The 18,569-nt window shown below is 51.7% G+C and overlaps 1 protein-coding gene across 3 annotated transcripts in view; it reads right to left on the reverse strand.

The window, feature by feature from the left end:
• Nucleotides 1-17,970, reverse strand: part of Tert (telomerase reverse transcriptase) — a 35,842-nt gene extending 17,872 nt beyond the window's left edge. The window contains exons 1-13 of one of the 3 annotated variants that reach the window (XM_060380358.1): nucleotides 17,651-17,970; nucleotides 16,236-17,568; nucleotides 12,912-13,107; nucleotides 11,665-11,845; nucleotides 10,836-11,015; nucleotides 10,020-10,178; nucleotides 8,419-8,520; nucleotides 7,584-7,669; nucleotides 5,956-6,069; nucleotides 5,543-5,614; nucleotides 3,587-3,775; nucleotides 1,190-1,316; nucleotides 685-746 (exon numbers count right to left, since the gene is read on the reverse strand). In XM_060380358.1, the coding sequence (XP_060236341.1) occupies nucleotides 685-746; nucleotides 1,190-1,316; nucleotides 3,587-3,775; nucleotides 5,543-5,614; nucleotides 5,956-6,069; nucleotides 7,584-7,669; nucleotides 8,419-8,520; nucleotides 10,020-10,178; nucleotides 10,836-11,015; nucleotides 11,665-11,845; nucleotides 12,912-13,107; nucleotides 16,236-17,568; nucleotides 17,651-17,869 (3,020 nt within the window). In that variant the 5' untranslated portion in view covers nucleotides 17,870-17,970. Of the gene's footprint in view, nucleotides 1-684; nucleotides 747-1,189; nucleotides 1,317-3,586; nucleotides 3,776-5,542; nucleotides 5,615-5,955; nucleotides 6,070-7,583; nucleotides 7,670-8,418; nucleotides 8,521-10,019; nucleotides 10,179-10,835; nucleotides 11,016-11,664; nucleotides 11,864-12,911; nucleotides 13,108-16,235; nucleotides 17,569-17,650 lie in introns of all 3 variants that reach the window. The other 2 variants (XM_060380357.1, XM_060380359.1) reach the window with 2 other exon arrangements.
• Nucleotides 17,971-18,569: the final 599 nt, after the last annotated feature.

Consider the following 18,569-nt stretch of genomic DNA (forward strand, 5'->3'; position numbering starts at 1 on the left):
CGACCAGGGTTTGGCTCAGTTAGGAGGCAGCCAGATCCACAGTGGCGTACAGTTGACCTGTGGTGGTCAGCACTACCAACTCCAGGCAGAATGATGGCATCTGTAGGGCACTAGTCAGGGAGAAGCCAATCCTATCCCTACAGGAAACCTCAGCAGAAAAGACCTGTGCTGTGTCCCTATGGTGACGTAGAGAAGTGACTGCAATGAATGACACAGCCTAACAAACCTGACTGAAGGTGGAGACATTCTGCTACTTGGAAACTGGGAATGGACCCCATTGAGCGACCAGCCTCAGCTCTCAGGACCACCCAGAGATCAGAATGTTCCAGAAGCACAAGCCAGTGTGGGAGGGGCACCATGACGTCCAGGCTGTTTTCAGCTGTGTCCTTGTTGTGCCTTCTGAGGTGCTTTCTTGAGGGGCTCTTTACCCTGTCCTGTCTCAAGACAGCCAACCACAGGCTCTGGTCAGCACATAAGGTCACATTCTCCCAGCACAGGGAGACCAGAAGAGGTTCTCACCTTACACACCTGAATGCTCCTTTTTCCTAACCTTACTTCAGCATGCCTCCCAATTAAGCGTAGCACCTAGCCAGCTCTGCCTTGAGCTTGAAGGCCCCAGCTGACAGCAGGGCTGGCATTTCTGGCCTGTGCCTCCCTCTAGTGGTGGCACAGCCCACAACTCACCTGTAGGCCTGAAGCAGGAAGATCTTGTACACATTGATGCAGACTGTCTGAAGGCAGTTCACCTGGAGTCCCAGGGAGAGAGAACCATGAGCAATGTCCCTGGGATCACACGCAAACACTTTCTGTGTTGTTGTCAAATGGGATAAGAAAGCCACTTATGTGGGAAACCCAGGAAATTGAGCCAGGCCCCCATGCATCATGGAAAGGAGAGGAAGCAGGAGAGAGCAGAAGCCAAAGGCCACCACAGTGGCCTCTCTTGAGAGACTCAGCAGCCATGGCCTGAGAGCCCAAGGCCAGAGCCAGAATCCAGGAAACCTATCTCTCTGTGGGGCCAAATGACAATACCAGAAAGTGATGGAGATGAGCAGGGTGACTGCTCAGGGGTCCTCAGTATACATTCACATTTCTCCATGTTCCTCACACACATTTCTTACACCTGGACACACATATGCATATACAGAGTAGGACAAGGGTTCAACAGATGCGGTGGCTGCCATTTGCTTACCTGCAAGTCTACAAACAGACCGTGACACTTCAGCCGCAAAACTGCCAAAAGCTTGCATCGCATGTTCCTCCCAGCCTTGGAGACCCGCTGGAAGGTCAGGCTGGTTTTAATTGATGTCCGGGCGTACCTGCAGCACAAACGTATCCTACCTGTGTGATTCCCTCACTAACCTCTGACCTGAGAGGCCAGCATCAGTGCTCTTCCACCTCCTGTCCCTCTCCATCATGCACCGAGGGCTTAGATGTGGCTGGACCATCACACATGGGACACATCAAGCTCTGGTACATGCTCACAGAACCACCTGAAGCCCTGGACAACCAAACCCAACTGAATGGAGTGAGCAGCATCCATTTTATCCAGGTTTGGGCTCACCAGACATCTTTGTTCATCAGTGGCAAATAAGAGGTATGAGAGTTCAGTTCAGAAAGATGAATCACTGGGAAATCACAAAGCCCTGGGCTTCTTCTAGAGGCTGCGGTGTGAGCACCTTCCCAGCACAGGGCTGTGAGTGCAGCAGAAAACTACCTCCAGGCAGATGTCTGTGGTGGCGTCAAACCACCTGGAGACTGTAGGATGCTTCTGGGTCATCTTGGGAAGACAGATGGGACAAGAGCAGGGCAGAGGTAAGTGGGGGGGGGTGGCTTCCTGTCACCCAGTGACCTTGTATCATCCTCAAAGATGAATACAGTTGATAGGCACAGTTCCCTTTTAAGTTTCTTTCTTTCAAAAAAGTTTTTTTTTTTTAAATGCGTGTGTGAATGCATGCCTGTGTGTGTGGGTGGAGGCCAGAGGAAGGGCTGTACTACTTTATCACATTCCCGCCATTCCCTTGAGACAAGCAAGGTCTCTCACTGAACCTGGAGCTAGGCCCTGTGATCAACTTTTCTCCATCTCTACCTACAGTGTTGTGGATACATGTATACACCCTCGCTTTTTATGTGGGTTTCGGGGTTTTGAACTCAGATCCTCATTCTTGCATAGAAAGCACTTTTAACCCAAGTCCCCTCCCTCCAGCCCTAGTCATACCTCTATACATCTGCACTTTATAGTGTTAAAACGGGGTTTCTGTCACTAAATATTGTTTGAAAGTGTAATGTCTATAGACTAATAAGTCTGCTTCTTGTGAACGGCAGCATCTTCTATGCCACTGCTTAGGTCAATGGGCAAGACAAACCTGCCTTACCATTTCTAAATGCTCCAGTAAAATCTCTGGTTCTCTCTCTCTCTCTCTCTCTCTCCCTCTCCCTCTCTCCAGGATAGATAGGAAGACATGGACTTACTAGGAAAAATGAATGGGTTTCCTAAGGACTGAAGTACCAGCAAGTGTCACTTTCTAGATATGCGGCCCTAGCCGACCCGACTCGGGCCTATGTGGCTATGTGTAGAGCCTCAGCATGCACACATCCTGAAGACCCGCTGCACAATTCTGGGAGACACAGCTATCGACACGTCAGTCAACTCCTGTCACGCTTTGCATGTGAGCTGTGCTGTGGGGAGAAACAACTCCTACCATTACGTTTTTCCCATTAGGACTTTGCTAGTCACTGTGGCTGACCTCCAGACACATTGTCCCTGGGTCAGACAAAAGGATTCTCAGCTCAGCTGAGTGTACCCACACTGCAGCCTCAGAGGCTGAGCTCACAGCGACTCCGAAGCAGGAACCTGTCCAGGGAATGCCTGGCTTCCCATAAGGGTGCTGTTCTCAGGTTCTAGCCATGTGTCTAGAGGGAAAATACTTTTTGGAATGCTTTACCCACTACTCAGTGACACAGAAGGCTGATGGGGGCTGGAGCCAGGGACTTTATCCTCAAAAGGGCTGGACCCTCCTGGGGAATGGAGCAGGTAAGTTGATATGTTCAGCAGCAAGGTGGGGGCTGGAGCAGCAAAAATGGGTCTAGGAGGCAGAGGATGAAGCCAAGAAATCAGAGCTGAATTGTAGGGACTGGCCCAGTTCAGCATACAAAGGCAGGGAGGCTGAGGAGCATGGGCCTGTGCTGACAGAAATGGTGTAGATGAGGCATGGCACAGATGGCTTCTCTGCACCTGGCTCTTCCCTTACAACGTCAACTTCCAAAGAGCACGATGTACGGAGAGTTTGGATCTACGCTCAGAACAGACAGCTGTCAGTGTGAGGACAGGTCTGTCAGTCTCCCACCACAATGTTGGAATTCTCACACTTTTTACTCAGAAAAGAAAATGGTCCAGGTCTTTTCACCCATGTCTGTCTCATATTGGAGGAGGGCCTCGGCTCCATGGTCTCCAGGAGAGATGGGACAAGGCTGAAGACTCATGGTCTCCAGCATTTCAGGCCTCCTAGTTGTGTCTAGAAGGAAACAGAATGGCATATCCCACAGCACCATCTGCTCCCCTGAGTCCATGGCTCCTCAGGGTTCTTACCCGGAGTAGTCACACAACACCTCCAGAGTCTGAGTGTCCAGCAGTAAGCCACACCAGGGAAACAGGCAGTGAGCGGGCAGCTGATGAGGGGCCGCACCACCCAGGTCACCCGTCTCCACAGGGAAGTTCACCATGGTCTTCTGCAAGTTTATCATGCAGCCGTACTCAGGAATGCCACGGACTAAGGCCCTGAATAGGAGAAGGAACATCTGTTATGGGAGCCTGGGAACACTCAAAACATGCCACAAAAATTCCCAGGCGTGTCCTGGGACCAGAGAGTGGGTCCTTGTGGGAACTCTGATGGAACATCTGACAGTCTTGCTCTGGTCTGTGACTTAGCCCATTTTCTGTGTCAGCAATGGAGCAATAAGGCCAGCTCAGAACAAAATGGCCAGGCCTTAGACAAGTAGGAAGGTTCACATGACTCTGTGGGCCATATCTTAGCATCCACGAAGGAAGGCATCCTCTCCCTCTTACCCCAAAGCCTGTTTTCTTGTAGCTGCTTTGCGATGCTTGTGGATGTGGATTGCTTCCCCAACGAGCAAAGGCTAAACAGACTGCTTGCCTGTGGGACAGACCTCCCCGGTGAGCTGAAAGCAGACGTGCACCCTCTCCCAAGGTGAACCTGGATGGCGGTCTGGCTCCTGTACCACGGGTGTGGCCACTCAATGCCCCACTTCCTGTGTACTCTCCATCCTTGTTACCGGTCAGGCCCTGTAATTGGCCTGGCCAGTTTCCTACAGGAGTTCATGGACAGACCCACCCAGCAGCCCCCTCTCCTGGTGACCTGACATTTACCAGAGCCACTTCCCTGATAAAGTCTTAGGGTCAAAACTGACTTTTTGGGGATTCTGTCCCCAGTGGCTGCTGCCTACGGGCCATGAGGCTCCCAACTGCTCCAGGTGTGGTGGGGCCATCACCGGGGCTGGCTCTGCAGACCTTGACATGTGTGTCCTACTGGACACCAGGACACTATGTACAAGCAGAGGCAGTCTGCAGAGTACTGCTGGGTGGATCTGGAACTAGACAGCATGTAGTGGACACTGGCAACACCAACACCCCAGCGGTGACAATTTCTGAGGGCTCAGTTTAATTAACCGCTTTTAGGTTTCTCCTCTCTTGCCAGTTATCCTACAAACTTCACAGTGCCTGAGGGGCCATCCTCTATAATATCTGATCTGAGGGAGCAAATTGCAGTACCCAAGGAACCTCAATCTCTGTTCCCTGCTCTGAAGCTGGGCCGCAGTACCCAATTCTAGCTTGAGCCATAAAAATTAACTTTACAACCAATATGCCAATAACCTCAGCCTAACCTCTACATAAACTATAAACAGAGTCTAGAATACACACTATATCCCATTAGTATGACTATTGTGCAAGACAAAAAAAAAAAAAAAAAAAAAAGACCACTCCTGATGTAACAGCCATGACTCAAAACACAATCAGTAAGTCCAAATTCTCTAGTCTTCTACTAGCAACCACATAAAGAGAAGCTACCCCACAGAGCCATGGAGCTGTTCCCCCATTGCACATTCTTCATGGTGTGACGCCAAGCCTCCAAGCTGTCAGGAACGGCTGTGCTCAGGGACAGGACGTCTCCCAGAAGGGCACTGTGCCTCCGGCCTCAGCAGATAGCCCTTGAGTGGGCTCCGCTGGGAGGCATGGGAATTACTGCCTGCTGTCCTGTCTGGGGACTTTCCAAATGCTGGCACTGACTTGGTCTCTCGCCACACTGTGTCCTCAGTGAGACAAGCTGGACCAACCGTGGGTGCCATGCTTTCTTCTGTGGTGTTACAGGTGTCCCAAGCCTGGCTGCCCAGGTGAGGTGCCCCTGCCACTTTGTAGAGATGCTGCCAGGTCTTGGGATCCAGGCGCACAAAATTACTTAATAATTAAATGTGCTGCCTCCGCCATACATACGTCATACAGCAGAAACCCGGGCATGATGGTCCTTACCTGAGGAAGGCTTTTGCCTGGACCAGGTGAGGTGTCACCAACAGAAAGTCATCAACAAAACGTAAAAGCAGCCTAAAATGAGACATAGTGATAGGCTTCACAAAGCATCCACCTGTAAGGGATCCTGCCCAAAACATTTTAAATATCAGAATACACATAGACAAAAAAAAAAAAAAAAAAAAAAAAAAAAAAAAAAAAAAAAAAGGCGATGTTTCAAGATAAATGACAGCTTTACTGTCTTCCTAACAGAAATGGGTCTGGGCTACTTCACAGCTTTTCGTGAAGTGAGACAACGGCTGTCACACCTTGAACATAAAGAACCGTGACACGCACTCAGTAAGCTGGAAACATGAAGCGTGCAGATATGCCAACTCATGGCGTGGCCCCTTGGAGTGGTAAAAGGAAGCATTTACCCATCTTGCTGCACCTCGGCAAACAGCTTGTTCTCCATGTCACCAAAACACAGACTGCAGAGCAGGGTGGACAGGCTGGAGCCCTGGGGGATGCCCTGGCACTGGACGTAGCACCTGGAGGGGTAGGCAGGGTCAGACGCAGCAGCCATGGTAGGCCTCACAGTCATATTTGACATACATACATACATAGACATACATGAATAAACAGAAACCATTCTGTGAACATTCTTGCAGCCACACAGACAGTGGTGTCTACTATTTTCAGTTGCCAAGACCTACAGAGACACCAAATTAAGTACCACCCTTATCTCTGCCATGTCTGCTCTCACTACAGCCTGGCATGGCGGGGGCTACATCCCTGTTCACTGACTCCAGGGCTTTTTAAAATTTTAAACAAGAATGACAAGCAGTCAGGCTCTTGAACTGAACATTTACCTGAGACAATCAGTAACAGATTATTAACGAAAGAGCATTTCGGGTAACAGCCACGTGACAATGTTAGTGCCTTCTCCTCAGAGAACATGATGGCATCAAAGAGCTATGCGGGTGCTGGCAGGGGTGGCTGTCATTGGACGGTTGGGACAGAAACTCACACAGGGAACCCATATGTGAGACAGTAGGCATGAGTTGACCTCCAACTGACCCCTCGCACTGGCTCAGACCCCGTCTGCTAGAGAACTGTCAGGAAGCTCTCTAGGCACTGTGCACATGGATCTGACTTTTAGGTGTATCAAGCTCACCCGCATGAGAACTAGGGGAAGTTCCCTGTCACGTGAATGAAGGTGCTCGAATCTGTGCTTAGTACTTGCTCAGTACTACTGGGACTCAGGAGCACCCTTTGCTGTGTTTGTCAAAATGCACTCTGTTGTACACTTGTGGTCTCCCACCATGCACACTCAACATTGCCAACTATATCCTAACACATGTTAGATATTTCTTGCCCTGCCTTACTCATCTCTGATAACCCTGGGTGTGAGCCTGGAATTCCATTCTGCATTGGCGTGAATTGTGGGCTCCTGTCACCCCAGCAAAAAGGAGCCCAGTACATAACCATTGTTCCAGTTTCCAGGTGGGGACCCTGGGTACAGAAGGGCAACCAAATGCTCAAGTGCTCGTCCTTACATCTGCTCGGATGCACGAAACACGAATCTGCGGGCTGGTAGGCTGTTAGGCAGCTCCAGCACGGAGCCAGTCTGGGCTTTTTTCACCACAGCAGTGCTTTTTAAAGGGTGCCTTGTCTGGCTTGTAACTCATTGGGGTCTGGGGGTGGAAAGGGAAGGACCCCGCCACGGGCACTGTACTCTCTTCTTTGTTGCTGCCTGTGTCCCATGCCTGGCTGCACAGGCGAGGGGTCCTTGCCGCTTTGTCAAGACACATACAATTATTAACTTCACTGGGGCCATGCTTAGCCAGGGGCTCCCAAGGCCTCATGGGTAGGCAGCTCTGTAGCCCAGAAGCCAGCAGAAGGGCAAGAAAATTCTACAGAGGGGAGCGGGGAGAAAGGAATGAGGCAGAGACAGCAAGTCAGATAAAATTTTAAGTGCTGTAGCCAGTTAGCAGGCACCCTGTTCAGCAGTCAGGATGGCCTCTGCCCACCCTCTGACCAGCTGTCCCATGCCTGTGCCCACCTGCCACCAATCTTCACGACACTGTTATGCACAAAATGCAGGAAGAAGTCATACAGGCTGCTGCTGGCCTCGTTCAGAGAGACGCTCTAGAAAAGCAGACACATGGAGGCAGATATATGAGGATGCCGAATGTTGCAGCAGGTCGCCACCAGATGTCCCCTTAGGACCAAGCGTTCACGGGAAGGTCGGGGTGGGACCAGGGTCAAGTATCCCTGTATGGCCAGGTTGAATCTGACTCAAGGCGACAGGGTATGTGACTTACAAAGAAGTGATGCAACCTTTTCTGTCCCCACAGCACTATGTCTAAAACCTTGGAATTGACACAGTTCCCCGATGAAAAGAAAACCATCTCAGCGAGCATGGCTGCCCCAAGAGTAGAATACCTATCAAAGCAGGATCTGTAGACCCACTAACTTGTGGGAGGAGCTCTTCTGTGTGTGGCTTATGGAAACACAGCTTCTGACCTAATGGGCCAAGATGGGAATCATAGATCAAGTCCAACTTGTCCATCACGAGCAAGCGAACTGTCCTATGGTCTCAAGGTCAAAAGTGAGGGAGAAGCTTTATTTTTACCAGCTCACTAACAGATGAGCTGGAGTATGGGAGACAAGAGGGTAGAAAGGGCACTTCAAAGCAAGAGTCTTAGCTTGCCCACCTAAGCAGCTATTGGGGTGGCATTGGTCATGTCATGAGGAGAGTTACCAGGAGGAGCAGCCTTGGTCATGGGCCCCTCTACCAAGGAGCATGTTGGTCACATTTCTGCACTTAAGCAAGTAGCCAGGTAGGGGTGGAAAGCTCCCACCAGGCGAGACTCATTAATGGGAACCCCGAGGACCTGTTCGACGACAATGGAGTTCCTCAGTGCGCTGGCATGTGGGTCTTGCAGATGCTTCACAAACTGGCCCATGTACGGCTGGAGGTCAGAGAGTGTGGAGACCTGCAGCAAAGAAAAGGTGAACACTGGAGGGGAACCAGAGGTGCGCGTGGTTTTCCGGCCAGGACAGCCACAGCACAGCTCGACTCGGGACCATTCCATGGCAGACACTTGTATGGGAAAGCGAACCTAGCACCCCAGCAGGAAGTGGACCAGCAGGCTTTACCACAGCCAGCTTTCCTCAGGTCAGGCACCTCCATAATTGTGGTCACCAATGATCGCAACACAAGTAGCACCCTGATTTCTCCAGAGAGACAGAGTGCAGACAGGAGGATGAGGAAAAGCTGACAGGGGATGGCTCCTTCATCTCCAGCAACAGACTCACTAGGATGGCTGCTTTTTCTCAAAGTGGCCACCAAGACCCCATGGCTCCATGACAGGGTGTCACTAGAAGGAACACAAGACCATCTACAGACAGTACCAGAACAATTCTAAGCACGGCAGGTGTGAGGCATCCAGAGACATGAACACTGTCTGGGCACCCTCAGACTTACAATTCTTCTATTCATTTTCATATGCTGAGATCACACATTGGCTTTGAACTTTAAAGTCTCTGATGTCAGGCTGCATGTGTGAATATGTATTATACATACCTATGAATCTATAATGAAACTCATTAAACAAAAATCCCATGTGCCAAGTGGGTTTGCTGTAGCTCCAGGAACAAAGTCACTGAAGTAGTTAAAGAGAAAGAAAAGAGTAGCAAGATACATAGAAAATGCCCACATTTTCAAAATAATTAAGTAACATGCTTCTAAGTGACCAAAAGGTTATCAAAAATTGCAATAAATAAATAAGTGAAGATTTTGAACAGAATGATACTGAACTGGCAACACGCCAGAATGAGTACGGCCCTCCTGAGGGCTCTCAGTGAGAAATGTGTAACTTCAGGTGTTTACTTGTGGCTGGTGTGTCAATGGCTCAGCAAGAAAAGACACTGATGGCCAAACCTAGTGACTTAAGTTCAATCCCCAGAATCCACATGGCAGATGGAGAAAACGAACTCCTGTATGTTGTCCTCTAGCCTCTTCACAGGTACCACGGTGGCTGCTCTGGCCAGAGCAGGGAAGGACTCTCCTGTAGTGGCACAGATATGCCCTTGGTGTGGAAGCCACATGGCCAATGCACATATTCATACACGTAAAAGGTTTGCCTGTGAGCCTTCTACGTGCTACCTCAGCAAGAAGCGAAGGAAGTCACCTTGCACCTCTCCCAGGCCTAAGTGCAAACTCTTCTACCTTTAAACCTGTAGGCCCCACCTGCCTGCTGAGGAGGACATTGTACCTATAAATCATTAGGTGGCCCCAGAGCATGGGGGGGTAGCTGCAAGTATCTCTTGGAAGGGGAAGCTCCACTGGGGTCCTGTAGAGGGAGAGGCAGGCTGGGTCACACAAATGACCACTGGAACCATGGATACCCCTGTCACAGACATGCACCTATCACAGGCATGCCTGTGCCACTAACATGCTTGTGGCACAAACTAGAGTCCACTATGGTTTTACCTGTCTCCTGAAGGACTTGTGGATTTGTCCCTGACTGTCTCTCTGGACCACTGCGTACTGGCGGATACAGTACGTGTTTTCTGGGTGTCTGATCATATTGGCAATCATCTCCACAAGCTTGTCCTTGGGGATGGCGTCGTACGCCCCAGTCACGTCCGCCTGTAGAATACATGTAAGTACTACTAAGTGTGGTTGGGTCCAGGGTCAGCGGGTCCTGCTGGTTCTGTCCTTGGTGCCTGGGTTCCCACCTGCCTTTAGCAAGCCTGTAGGAGACAGAGAGATGCAGGGGAGGGATACTCCATGCTACTGTACCCACAGGACAAAGGACACTGGGGCCTAGCGGGCCTCCATTCCTCTCTCTAGCCCATTACCCCAGACTGAGGACCCCAGGACCAGGAAAGCCTGCATTCTCCTTTGAAGAGCCCCAGGGCCTACAAGGGCCCCTGGCTAACCCAGACACTGAAGCATCAGGGTCCTTGTCCTAGAATCAGGCTTGGCTACTTCTCTGAGTGAGACGCAGCATCTAGTGGGATTCTCCACGGGGTGGAGCCCAGAGGTGTTGGAGTGTATTGTCCAATGAAACCGTAGAGAGCTCAAGGATGTCCTGGGAGCTGTTATGCCAGAAAAATGGGGTCCTCCCGATCCTGAGAGAACTGGAGACCTTGGCATTTTTGGCCTATATATGGTAGCAGGCCAACACTCCCAAACACCAGCTTGAGCCTGCCAACAGGGTCACCCAGTGTTGGCTACTGCAAAGAGGTCCCTAGAGCCCAGAGCATGAGAACAAACGTGACAGCCAGGAGTCCAAATGACCACCTTGACAAAGTACATCCTGGGGGCCACGTCCAGAGAGCGCACACGCAACACGAAGGTCCGCCAGGTCCTGTGGATGTCATTCATGCCCAGGACAGACGCTCCCATGAGGTTAGGATGCTTTGTCCGTTCATAGTTGAGCACACTGAACAGTGTGTTGAGACGCTGGGTGAAATGCTGGGCCTGGGGCCAAGGCCACGGAAGACACATTAGAACGGGACCAGGCAGACTGTCCCAGACCACCCTGAGTTCTCAGAATATACTCCTGGAGCTCAGCCCAGAGCCAGAGTCTCAGAAGACCTGTCCCACTGAGTCAACCCTCCCCCAACCCACTCTAACCTGTTCTCACCCATTACGGGGGGTGGGGGGTGGGGCAGCGTTTTCTAGGGGCCTGCCCACCGGGTTGGGGTCAGGTTCACCTTCACTCACAAAGGTCCTCCAGCAAGCTGAGGCACCAGTAGCTTCACTCTGTTCTCTGGGGCATTACTGACGACTACACGGGCACTGAGAGGGGCCAGAGCTATCACTGACATCTGGCTATGGGGTGGGAGGCGGCTGTGCCCTGGGTATTCTGCCCCCTGGCATGAAGGCCATATAATGCCTACACTACCTGGCAGGATCCCTGAGCTATCTCCAGGGTTTGTGTCCCAAGCCCTCTGGCTCTTGAGACCATCTCCCATTTCTCAGGCCTTTCCACATGCTGGATTTTTGGACTCAGAAACCACCAGTTCCTCCGCCTCCCTCTTCTGTCTGTCTAGGGCTCAGGACTTCATGAGCCCTGTGAACTCAGAGTATAGACTCAACCGGCTGTACAGGGGCCAAGCTCAGTCACCTGCTTCTTTCTGCCAAAGGCTCCAGTACCCATGCTATAGCTCATGTTCACAACCGGCCGGAGACCACTGGGCTTGGGGATGAAGCGCAGTCTGCAGATGGGCATGGTTGGCCAGGCCTCCTGACGCTGCCTGACCTCCTCGTGCGACAGCTCCCGCAGCTGCACTCTCTCAAGGTGTTGCCTGTTGCAAAGAGTATTGCTGTGGAGTTATGACACAAGTGAGACACACCCTATCAGGGTGGTTGGGAACTTGGGGTACTTGACACACAGTCATGCTATAGTACATCCAGGACCATAGCAACCCACACCAACAAGGCACCCCACAGAAGTGTCCAGGCAGGGATCATGACATGTAGTGTGTGTTGGCTCCTGGGACATTTGGCCCTATTGTCTGCCCTTGCTGTTCCTTTCTTGGAGGTCCCATTGGCCAGAGCACTTTTGAAGTAATATGCTGCACTCTTTAGATCTACTGGCTTAGACACAGGTGTGAAAGCAGAGAGAGTCCCTGCCCACCCCAAGGCATAAGTGTGCCAAAATGCTCAGGAAGCCCTGTACTGGCAGTTAAAGATCCCCACAATGGAGGCTGTGCGATACATAGCTAGGGCTGGACTCCAAGAAAGTTTAACATGGAGCTGGGTGGTGGTGGCACACAAATTTAATCCCAGCACTTGGGAGGCAGAGGCAGATAGATCTCAGGGAGTTCAAGACCAGCCTGGTCTATGAAGCTAGTTTCAGGATAGCCAGGGCTACAAAGAGAAGCCTTGTCTTGAAAAACAAACAAACAAACAAACAAACAAACAGAAAGTTGACATTGTAGTCTAGCCTCTGCAGGTCTTGCCTGGCCTTTCTTCTGCCTCCTCAGCTTGGCCTAGGACAGCAAACCCTAGCTCAATCAGCATTGAACCTCAGCCACTCATAGTCCTGCCAGCTTTCTAGGTGGACCCTGTGGTTCCCCACAGAAGGGGCTCCTCACAGGCACTTCCTTCAGGGATGGACATGAGGCGGGACCCATCTGACCCATGTACCAAACAGGCAACAGCTCTGCTCCTGCTGTGTATGATTCCTACTTTAGGGGTCCGATAGATGGTGCAGCCCCAAGTTATGATTTCACAGGCAAGAAAGCAGGATCTAGTCCATGACCACATAGATTCTGCACCCTCAAGGTCCATGGTCAGGCCAGCAGGTGCCACACACTGCTGGAGTCAGTGCCTCTGTGACACTAATAGCTGAGAGACGCCGTGTGGTACCTGACGCCGATGCTCTGCAGCTTGCTCCATACATTCTTACGGTAGAAGAACAGCCGGTTCTTTTGGAATGTGGTCTCGGTGATGTAGAAGAATGATCTGAGCAGCTCTACCACATAGGTGTCCATCAGCCAGAACAGGAACATTGCCAGGGTCCTCTCCCTCAGACGGTGCTCTGAGGCTGGGATACAGTTGTTCCCTGAAAGGAACAACACCCTTGACTCACCCCAGTCCCATAATGTCCAGCAGAGAACTCATGGGAATCCAGAGCCCAGGAGGTGTTGCCCTGGTCATGCTGGGCTCTAATAAAATACTTTAATAAACCAGCGTAACTTGTGTGTGTGTGTGTTTAGTATGTTGTAAACTAAAGTTCCCTGACAAAGCCTTGGGGTGATGGGATCCTGCAATCCTACTGACTAGAGATGAGATGCTGCTGGCTGACAGCAAAATGCTCCTGAGCCATCTTTCATCCCTCAACAGGCATTCACTACCAACCTCAGAGTCTGCCAAAGAGCCTTTGTGACTCCACTGATTCTTTTGGGATGGGTTGACCCAGCAAACCCTCAATTCCACCAACTCTAAAGCTAAGGATGTCTTTAGATAGGGTTAGGGAGATGGCTCAGGTGGTAAAGTGCTTGCTGGAGAGATGGAAAAACCAAGTTCAATTGTCAGAACCCATGTTTTAAAAGGCAGGAGTGGCGTGGCGACAGTGCCTTGCAAAGGAGGCAAAGATAGGTGGATCATCACTGAGCCAGCAAGTTCCAGGGGATTAAAGAAGATACCTGATGTCAACCTCCGACCTGCGCACACAGGCACAGGCAAGCCTCAGTGGGTGCTGGTGTTATACTACTGGGTCATACACTAACTGCCACTGAGCAGGGCAGAGCAAAGCGCAGGCTGCTCTCACTGCCATACTGAACATCTGGGTCCCACGCACCATGACAGCTGTCCTCCCTAGGACCTCTGAAGATCACTCTGTGTAGCTCCAGAGGTCACAGAGGCCTCTTTACCCACATAATGCTGGGTTTACCAGCTGTGAGGAATCTAAAGGAAACTTGTGGAGGAGAAGGGGAATCCTAGAAGGAGGCATAAGCCAGAAGACAGAATGAACAAAGAAAGAAGGAAACAGCGCTGGAGAGGTAGCTCAGTGGTTAAGAGCATCAGCTGCTCTTGCAGAGGTTCTCATTGTTTCTCAGCTTCCACGTGGTAGCTCACACCTCCTGTAACTCCAGCTCCAGTCTGGGCAGCTCCAGCACTAGGCATGTGCAAATGGCCTGGAAGAATGGAACTAAATATGCAGTGATCTTAAAAACAAGAATGATGTTTAACTTGGGAATAGAGAGACCGAAGGCAGAACTAAATCAGCAGAAAGACAGGAAGTTAGTGTTGATCAGATTCCAAACCTTACAGCTCAAATGTTAATGGGCTGTTCGAAAAGGAACGGTGCACAAAACTTCTTACTACTCCAAATTAAAACGGATGAATCATGGTCTACAGAGCAAGTTCCAGGACAGCCTGAGCTACACAGAGGAACGCTGCCTCGAAAAACCAACCCAAACAACCAGCCCAACCCAACCCAACAGAATGAAAACATGTGCACTTTACGATTATTCAGATACTCAGAGAGCAACACACCAGGGGTGCAGCAAGAAATGAGAGCAAAACAGCTGAGGGAATGTCTCAGTGGTTAAGATACTGGCTGCTTTTTCAGAGGACTGGGATTTGATTCCCAGCACCCACATGGTAGCTCTCAAAACTCCAGTTCAAGGGGATCCAGTGCTTTCTTCTGGCTTCTGCAGGTACTAGGCATGCAAGTGGTGTACACACGCACACACACACACACACACACAAGCAAAATACCCATACACATAAAAATTTCAAAACTAATGAAAACTAACTGGAAATAACAGAAGCAGCATATTCAGACACATTTCTTGTAGAGAGAGAGAAAGAAAGAAAAGAAAAAAGAAAACAAGTTTAAGTTTTTCAGCTAGGTGACAACTGTCAAGCTGGCATGACAATACATAAAAAATTCAATTGTGTGCTGTGGAAAGATTCCTCTAAACCATAAGAATGTGAAAAGTTTAAAAGCAAAATGCAAAGGAAGGAAAAACAAACAAACAAAAAGAGGCATAGCAGGGAAACACTGAAAGCCAGCTGAGCTCAGTCAGTTTGAGCAGAGATTCACCTGCCTCCAGAGTGTTAGAATTACAAGTGTGAGCCACGACTGCCCGGGTGGGCATGTTTTTGTTTTTGTTTTATTTTCTTTTGTTTGAGACAGATTTTCTCTGTGTAACAAAGCCCTGGCTGTCCTGCACTCGCTTTGTAGACAAGGCTGACCTCGAACTCAGAGATCTGCCTGCCTCTGCCTCCTGAGTGCTGGGACTAAAGGCATGAGCCACCACCACCCAGTCAGGTTTGTATTTTTAAAGGCTCACTTTGGAGCTCCCCAACATCATCCACAGTGGGCAAACACAGCTGTACCCTCTTTTCCCCATGAGTTGTCAATACCCTAGGAGTTTGGGAAAGGGGAAAGCAGAGTAGGGAGTTTAGTCTCTTCCATGCATGCACAGGTTAATAACAGGAGGGCTGGCTGAAAGGAAGGGGACCAAGTGGTAGCTATGGTAGGCCAACCTCAACATTAAACCCAGAACACCAGGCAAGAGAGGGCACAGGAGTCCAGGCTCTGTACCCTCCCAAGTAACCCAAACAGACCCCTTTTATGCAACAGGACTCATTCTCTTTTCTCTGGTCCCTTCTCATACTTAAGATGGGACAGGGATCTTCACTGCAGGAAGTAATCTTTTCATTTATTTCTCCTCCCTCCACCCTACCCTTCCTGGACCAAGTAGCTGCACCATTATAGCTTAAGCACACATCTGCACACTGGGTGAACCAGAAGAACCTTTGAAACTGAGGAGCCCTTGTTCCCACAAGGACAAAGGGTTCCCGTGCGGACCTGCCGTTGTTATCAGGGAGGCACTGTTCCACAGGGGAATTATGAATGACCTGCAGGAGCGGCCACTGGAGTTTCTAGATCCTCTCTTCTGACCAGGTGCCAGTGTTTCTACCCACGATGCATCCCCTGTGCTCACCTGTTCACTGCAATGGCCCCAGCACTGAGAACCCCCGCCCCAGGACTTGGACAACAGTCTCAGTCTGCGCAAGCTGGGCTGGAGGAAGCTTGGAATCAGAGTCATCAGATGGGACTTACCCAGCCACTGATAGCATAAAGCCACCGCACCACTGAGGACTTGGGCTCCTGCCACCCACTGTCTCCCTTTTCCAGACCCCTGCTGCCTTCAGCTGGAGACGGGCCACACTCACCTGGGCTGCTGCGAAGCCAGGTGCAGTCCTCCACTTTCATCTTCCACATCAGCTCCTGTAGCGAGAGCTTTTCATACTTCCCCAGGGAGATGAACTGCTTCACGTTCTTCAAGAAGCGGCGCTCATTGTGCCTGGTACCCCAGAGACCCGCAGGCACTAGCTTGCGGAGACAGGCCCGCAGGAAGCTGTACACCTGCCAGGGGCTGCTGTGTAGTCGGAGCAAATCCATGAGGTGCTGAGGGCTGGTGCTCAAGGTATCTGCCACCTGGTGAGCTGCTGTCCGGAACCTACAATGTGACCTGAGCAGTCGGACATACGGGCACCTTGCATGGTTCACAAGCAGCTGCTGGAATAGGGGCCTCATCTGCCAGTATCGCCGAGATAGGCGGCGTGTCCCGCTGAGTGGTCCTGACGTCCTAGGCCTCAAGCCTAGAAAGATGATCTCCACCAGTCTCCTGGCTCCAGTCAAGCTAGGCTGGAGGTTGTTGAGTAGAAAGGAGGGGTTCAGCTGCTCTCGGCCACCTCCCCTGGAGTAGAGGATGCGTTTGGTCTCAGTAAATGGTCTGAGCTGAAAGCCATCTTGGCACGGTGGTGACTGCAGGGATGTGGAGCTGGGCTTGTGTTTACCGTACACTGACCCAGAGAGACTCAGGCCAGATGCCCTTCCTTCCGAAGATAAATTTCCCTTGGTAGCTCTACCAGTAGGCACCATGGTGGACTTGGCAGGACCTGGCACTTGTGTTTTGCCTGATGGGCCTGGAACTGCCTGCCTGTCGGGTCCATTCTCCACTCTGAGGGCCGGATCACACCTGGCCTTTTTAGCTGAAGGCAGGTTTCTGTCGGTGATGCTCTGACGCCGCTTCGCACCCCGAGCTGGCAAGGCCAGCGGTTTCCGTGCTTCCCGGTGGCTGCTGTTCTTGATCCGCTGTGTGGACTCAAGGTTGGTGAAATTCCTGCCCACAGGTTGTGTGGGCCTATAGCTGGTGGGCACGGAGGGTCGGGTATCCGCTGTGGCACAAATTTGGTACAGGGGTGACCCGCACACCTGGTAGGCACAGTTGGGGGGCACCAGCAGGTAGAGCGCACAGCGTGCCAGCAGGTAGACCAGCAGGTCGTCGCCCACTCGGCTCAGCAGTAGCATCCATGCTCCGCTGCCGCGCACAGTCTCAGTAACTGTGTTGGGCAAGTAGCTGCGCACGCTGGTGGTGAAGACCATGGGAGGCCCGCCTTGGTCCCCGTTAAGCAGAGCGAAGCCAAAAGCCAGCACGTTTCTCTCGCCGCGCTCGCAGAGTCTCTGCACGACCCTGGCCACCAGCTCCTTCAGGGATGACACCTGGTAAGGAGAAGAGGGTCTTCACACATGAGCTAGGCGCGCTGTCCCGCGTCCTCCCCGCCCCCGACCCACGGAGGCCCACCTGGTGGAAGGAAAGGCCAGCAGGTGGAGGTTTCAAGCCCCAGGGCACGCACACTAGGCACCGGTCAACCAACGTGCGGAAGGCCTTTGGGTCCCCGGGTTGCACAAGCCGCCTGCCCTCAAGCCCCAGGCGCCGCACGAAGGTCGCCAGTGGCCACACCTCGCGGTACCGGCTGCGCAGCAGAGCGCGCACGGCCCGGCAACGAGGCGCGCGGGGCATCGCGCTCAAGGTTGCGATGGGCCTCCCACGTGCGGGAACAAACTCGTAGGGCTAAGCTTAGAAGAGTCAGGCTCCCGTGAGAGCCCGCGGCAGAAAAAGGTGGGACCCGGGAGGGAGGAAGAGGCGGGATCAGGCGGACCAAAAGTTGTAGCGGAAGGGGCGGGGTCGCAGCAATAGCTCCAGTTGGCCCCACAGTTGGTGCTTAAGTACCACTGACCAGGTGTGTTTCCCAGCCAAGTTCGGTGGTTGCAGGAAGTGTTGGAGTACAGGGAGGCGCAGTTTCACGAAGGGTAACCCAATACACAGTGCTTCTCGGCCCCCTTTCGGCCAGAGCTGGGGCCCCCATGTGGTCAGGACTAGGGCGAAGTAAGTAAAGACGCCTGCCCTTAATTTATTGCAAGTTAGTAGGCGGAGGGACCTAAGGCCTTGTCTGCTCCTGAGCTGGCTGCCTCTGCCTGCCTGTCTTGTTCGGCGCAATCAGGCTTCGTGATTACAGCCGGAATCCTACTGTACGGTTCTTAACGGCTTTATTGTGGTCCTACATAAGCTCAGATCCCAAATAGGTTCCATTAACACCCACCACCAAAGAAAGGGGACGACGTCAAGCCAGACGTCAGCTTTTCGCAGGGTAGCAGCGGCCTTCACCCCAGGGGTCAGAGCTGCTGATCACTCGTGAACCATGGCGAGGCTGGGGGCCATT

The sequence above is a fragment of the Meriones unguiculatus genome, chromosome 3 (assembly GCF_030254825.1).
Source record: "Meriones unguiculatus strain TT.TT164.6M chromosome 3, Bangor_MerUng_6.1, whole genome shotgun sequence".
Lineage (NCBI taxonomy): Eukaryota > Metazoa > Chordata > Mammalia > Rodentia > Muridae > Meriones > Meriones unguiculatus.